Genomic DNA, 4,634 nt, shown 5'->3' with positions numbered 1-4,634 from the left:
CGCTCTCTTCTTGGGGGCTTCGTTTGCCTAAATATCTATAGTTATGGGAAAATTAAATTAGTTTCCTTTCCTCGACAATTATCTGGTAAGAAAAAAAAAATTCCTTATTTCATTGAACTGTCCTAAGACTTGAGTTTGAGATGTGGTAGGTTTTATTTTTTAAAATATTTTTTACTTGAAAATATATAAAATTAATATTTTTTATTTTTTTAATTCAATTTTGGGCATCAAAACAATCTAAAATACTGTAAAAAATTAATTTAAAATTATTTTTTTTAAATGATTGGGCTGTAATTCAAGTTCTTAGTATATTTGGGTTTTGTTTTGTTTTTCACATCATTTTTTGAGGTCATTTAAATGAATGGGCTTAGCATTTTGAAAAGCCCATTTAATTGCTAATTGGATTCTTTTAACAAAATCCAAATGAAGAAGAGGAAAATAAAACAAATAAGGAATCAAACCCAAGTCCTTGTAAAAAATGGTATGGCATATAATTATTGATATGCAAAGGAAACAGATATGAATTCTCTGCTGCCCTTGCCATGAAATAAGTTGCTCCATTGTTGGATGGTGCTGCCTACAATGCAACATAATCAATTTATTAGCATAAAAACGTTTTTGTAATAAACACATACTAGGGGTTCGTTTGTTTATTTTTAGCTTTTTTGTGTTTATGGTGTAAAAAATATAGTTTCATGTTTGGTAATATATTAAATTACATGTAGTTTTTGTAAAATAATTTTATATATTTTTAATTGAGTTTCATAAAGTTTTGTTTGTTTTTGGATTTCAAAAAAAATTTTTAATTTAATTTTTTTATTTTTTCTTTATTTAAAATTATTTTTTTATTTTTTTAGATCATTTTGATGTGCTGATAATAAAAATATTTTTTAAAAAATAAAAAAAATTATTTAATACATTTATAAGTAAAAAGTATTTTTTATAAACAACTATAACCAAATATTTTATATTTTTTTTATTATACATAAAACTCAAGTATAATTTTTATAAATCAACCAATTATAGAAGTTAGTTAAAAAACAAAAACACTCTAAATAAATAAGTTAATTATAATTATTATTATTTTACTATTTTTCTGAGCAGATTAATTAATCCATGGAGCATAAAAACAATTAAATAGTATTTTGACCGGATGTTTAATTTAATAATATTTTGTTTAAAAAATGCTTTTTTTGTCAATCTTTCTACACCATCTACTTGCTTTTTTTAACCTTCTATATTTTTAAAATAAAAAAAGGAAGAAAAAAAAGGTGAAATGAATGAAGAAAATTAAACAAGGATTGATTAAATATTCTTGCTAAAATACAATCACTCCTGGATAATAATTTATCTCTTTCATGTGATCACAGCAAGGCAGAGGGTGCTCACAGAAACAAAGAAAGACCCAACGGCCAACACCCAATAACGCACGTCCCCTTGCTCTTGGGAGATGGGACTCAACTTTTAAGTAGTAAACAAACTCGCATCGCTTCCCACTTCCAAACCCTAAAAACTACCTCCTTTCTTCCCCAGCCAAACCTCTCTCTCTCTAACTCTACCTCTAGATCTCAATCAACTCACAAAACCCAACTCACCTTTCATTTCCTTTAAATGTAACACATCCGAGAAAACACACAAGAAAAGGGTGTCTTTTTAAGATTTACTACAACATGGCCTCAGCTTGTGTTAACAACATGGGCATGTCCCCTGAAAATTTCCCACCCAAAACTTACCAATCTTATGGCTGGTTAAGCCCGAGAATCTCTTTTAGCCGTGAAGAGGATAGTAATAACACAACCACCTCTAAAACCACCTCCGCCAAATCATCATCATCATCAGCAGCAGCAGCAGCAGCTGCTGCAGCCTCCTCAGCTCCTCTACCCCCACCTCATACACAGCAACTAGATCCACCGGAGATCATGGACTCTGTCGACTTTGAGTTCCGATTAGACAACTCCTTCACCATGCTTCCTGCAGATGAGCTGTTTTCTGATGGGAAATTAATGCCATTACAAATCAATACTGGTAACGCCAAACCTTCTTTACCACCATCTACTTCTACCTCGGTCAACGAGTTGACTGAGGCGGTGAGGCTGCCGGAGCCCGGGAGGGAGCCGGTGAAGTCTTGCCGGAGATTGGAGATGGAGATTTCCGGGACCGATCCATACTTGTTTTCCCCCAAAGCTCCCAGATGTTCGAGCCGGTGGAAGGAGCTTCTGGGTTTAAAGAAATTACACCAAAACCCTAAGCCTGAAACTCAAAAACCATCAACCAGGACGGCATTGTTTGCTTCGTCCTCGTCGAATCCCAAGTCCCTTAAACATTTCTTGCACAGGAACTCAAAAACCTGCAATTGCAACACATCGTCCTCAAGCTCCTACACCTTATTAGACCATTCATTGAGTCTCCCACTGCTAAGAGATTTGGATTGCGAATCGCTCTCCATTTCTTCTCGCTTATCGCTGTCATCTTCATCTTCATCCCATGAGCACGAAGATCTCCCAAGATTATCCCTCGACTCTGATAAACCAAGCACCAACCTCAACTTAATGCAAAACCCAGGCCCGAATCCATTCATTCTCAACCGAAATCAAAACCAAAACCCACCAAGAATGAGAATGGTGAAGCCATTATCAGAGAATGGAAACAACAATAGCGGAACCTCTTCAACCACAAGGGTAGGGAGGAGCCCAATGCGGAGGGCAGCAGGGGAGTCGAGTGAGGTTTCAATAAGTAGTGGGGTTTCAGTGGATAGCCCGAGAATGAATTCATCAGGGAAAATAGTATTTCAAAGCTTGGAAAGAAGTTCAAGTAGTCCAAGTAGTTTTAATGGAGGGCCAAGATTTAAACATAGAGGAATGGAGAGATCTTATTCGGCTAATGTTAGAGTGACTCCAGTTCTTAACGTTCCTGTTTGTTCTCTTAGGGGGAGTTCAAGGTCAGGTTTTGGGTTCGGTCAGTTGTTTTCTTCTTCACCGCAAAAAAGAGATGGCTTTAGCAAAGGGTATCAGCAGCAGCAGAATATTACTAGCAGCAGCAACAAGTACAGGTCTGAGAGGTTAACAGAGAAGAGAAGAGAGGCATAGAGAGAAGGGTAACAGCAACAACATTTTAGTTTTTTTCTTTTTTTTTTTGAATTTATGTTATTATGGGTTTTGTTTTAAAAAAAAAAAAATACCACATGACATTGATGCTTTAGGTGTTTTGTACATACGAGGGAAGGGGTTTCTCTTTGCTTCTGTTATTGTTGTTTCTTGTTCGTAGAAAGTATCGAAAGTGTAGCTGCTGTTGTTCTATTGAGGTAAAGCTAACCAACCCAGATGCTCAAAATGCAGAACCAAATCAATTTATGTGTTGAGCTTGTTGAAGGTCTATTTTCTCGATCTTTTTCGTTCTTCCCTGTCCTCTGTCTCCTGATTCGGCAAGATGTCAATACCCCCATGAAACCACAAATCGGATGGGGGGTTGCTCTGTTATTTTGATCCGATCAAATATTGCTCCAGCCGTCTATCTACCCCGTGTCGAATATTGTGGGCTCTTCGTTTTCCTGATTGAAAGATATGGAATCTATGACTGTCTCTGCAGATGTTTCTTTTCAGAGACATTTGAGGGATGGGACTTGGAATTGGGAATTGTGCGTTTGAAATGCACTCTCTCTAGGGCAAGTGAGTGACTTCTTGAATCCCCTTCTGGGCTTCGGAGATTTTTCAAGCTTATCTAATCTGTCTCTGTCCGAGAAATATTTTTTAATATATTTCAATCGTTTGTTGTTTTGTGGGAGAGTTTGGGGAATGATGCGAAGATTCAAACAGAGGCGCCAGCTCTGCTGAATAATCTGTTCATGGCAGTCTGATCCCAAAACCTCTCTGCCTAATTGGGGTGTCATGCACGGGATTTTACCATTCTATCATAATTTATTTGTTAAAATTTTTAGAAAAATAATATAAATTCAAAAAATATTTAAAAAATAACATAATTCTAACTATCACTATTTTTAAAAGCGGGATGTTTAGTTAGGAGGTTAAAACATATCTCATGTAATTTAGTTAATAAAGAAATTTATGAATATTAAATAGTCAAAAAAATAAGATTTAATATTCGATAATAGTTAATAAAAATATGAGAAATAAACTGATGTGGCAGGTGAAAAAAAAAGAAAAAAAGAATGAGTCATTAACAACAAGGACTTATTTAACTTAATTCCAAATAAATTTCCTAATAATTTACTCAAATTTATTTTTTCTCATCACATCAGCTTATGAGTTTTTATGTGAGGTGTTCTTTGGCCTTAATGTTTTTTGAGAAAGTAGATGTGGGTTTTATATTTTTTTGGATTCTAGTTTATTCTTAGTTTTTTAACTGATTTTTTGGTAATTTGAAGCAGAGTTTATTTAGGTTGGTGTTTTTCAAATATTTTAGGATAAGAAATGAAATAAAATGGATTTTAAGGTCCAAAAATCACCTCCCTTGAATTTTTGAATACCCTTAATGGTGTTCAGATTTTAGATTGCAGAAAATGCCTCATCTACACTTTTTTTAAGCAAAAAAGGGTGAGTGACATAATTTTCATCTAGTTTAATAAAAAATAAATAAAATCTAGACGTAGAAGCCTGGGTTGGCTGGCCAATACACCT

The 4,634-nt window shown here is 34.6% G+C and overlaps 1 protein-coding gene across 1 annotated transcript; it reads left to right on the top strand.

The window, feature by feature from the left end:
- The first annotated feature begins 1,377 nt into the window (after positions 1-1,377).
- Positions 1,378-3,380, top strand: LOC105124002 (uncharacterized protein DDB_G0271670-like). The gene has a single exon (XM_011023822.1). It carries the CDS (start codon positions 1,671-1,673, stop codon positions 3,084-3,086), a length of 1,416 nt encoding a protein of 471 aa, XP_011022124.1. The 5' UTR covers positions 1,378-1,670; the 3' UTR covers positions 3,087-3,380.
- Positions 3,381-4,634: the final 1,254 nt, after the last annotated feature.

The sequence above is a fragment of the Populus euphratica genome, unplaced genomic scaffold (assembly GCF_000495115.2).
Source record: "Populus euphratica unplaced genomic scaffold, PopEup_1.0 scaffold12.1, whole genome shotgun sequence".
In the NCBI taxonomy this organism is placed as follows: domain Eukaryota; kingdom Viridiplantae; phylum Streptophyta; class Magnoliopsida; order Malpighiales; family Salicaceae; genus Populus; species Populus euphratica.
This window is presented reverse-complemented; position numbering and strand designations above follow the sequence as displayed.

Coding starts and splice junctions, on each gene's coding strand:
- LOC105124002 (XM_011023822.1), top strand. CDS start 1,671: ATGGCCTCAGCTTGTGTTAACAACATGGGCATGTCCCCTGAAAATTTC.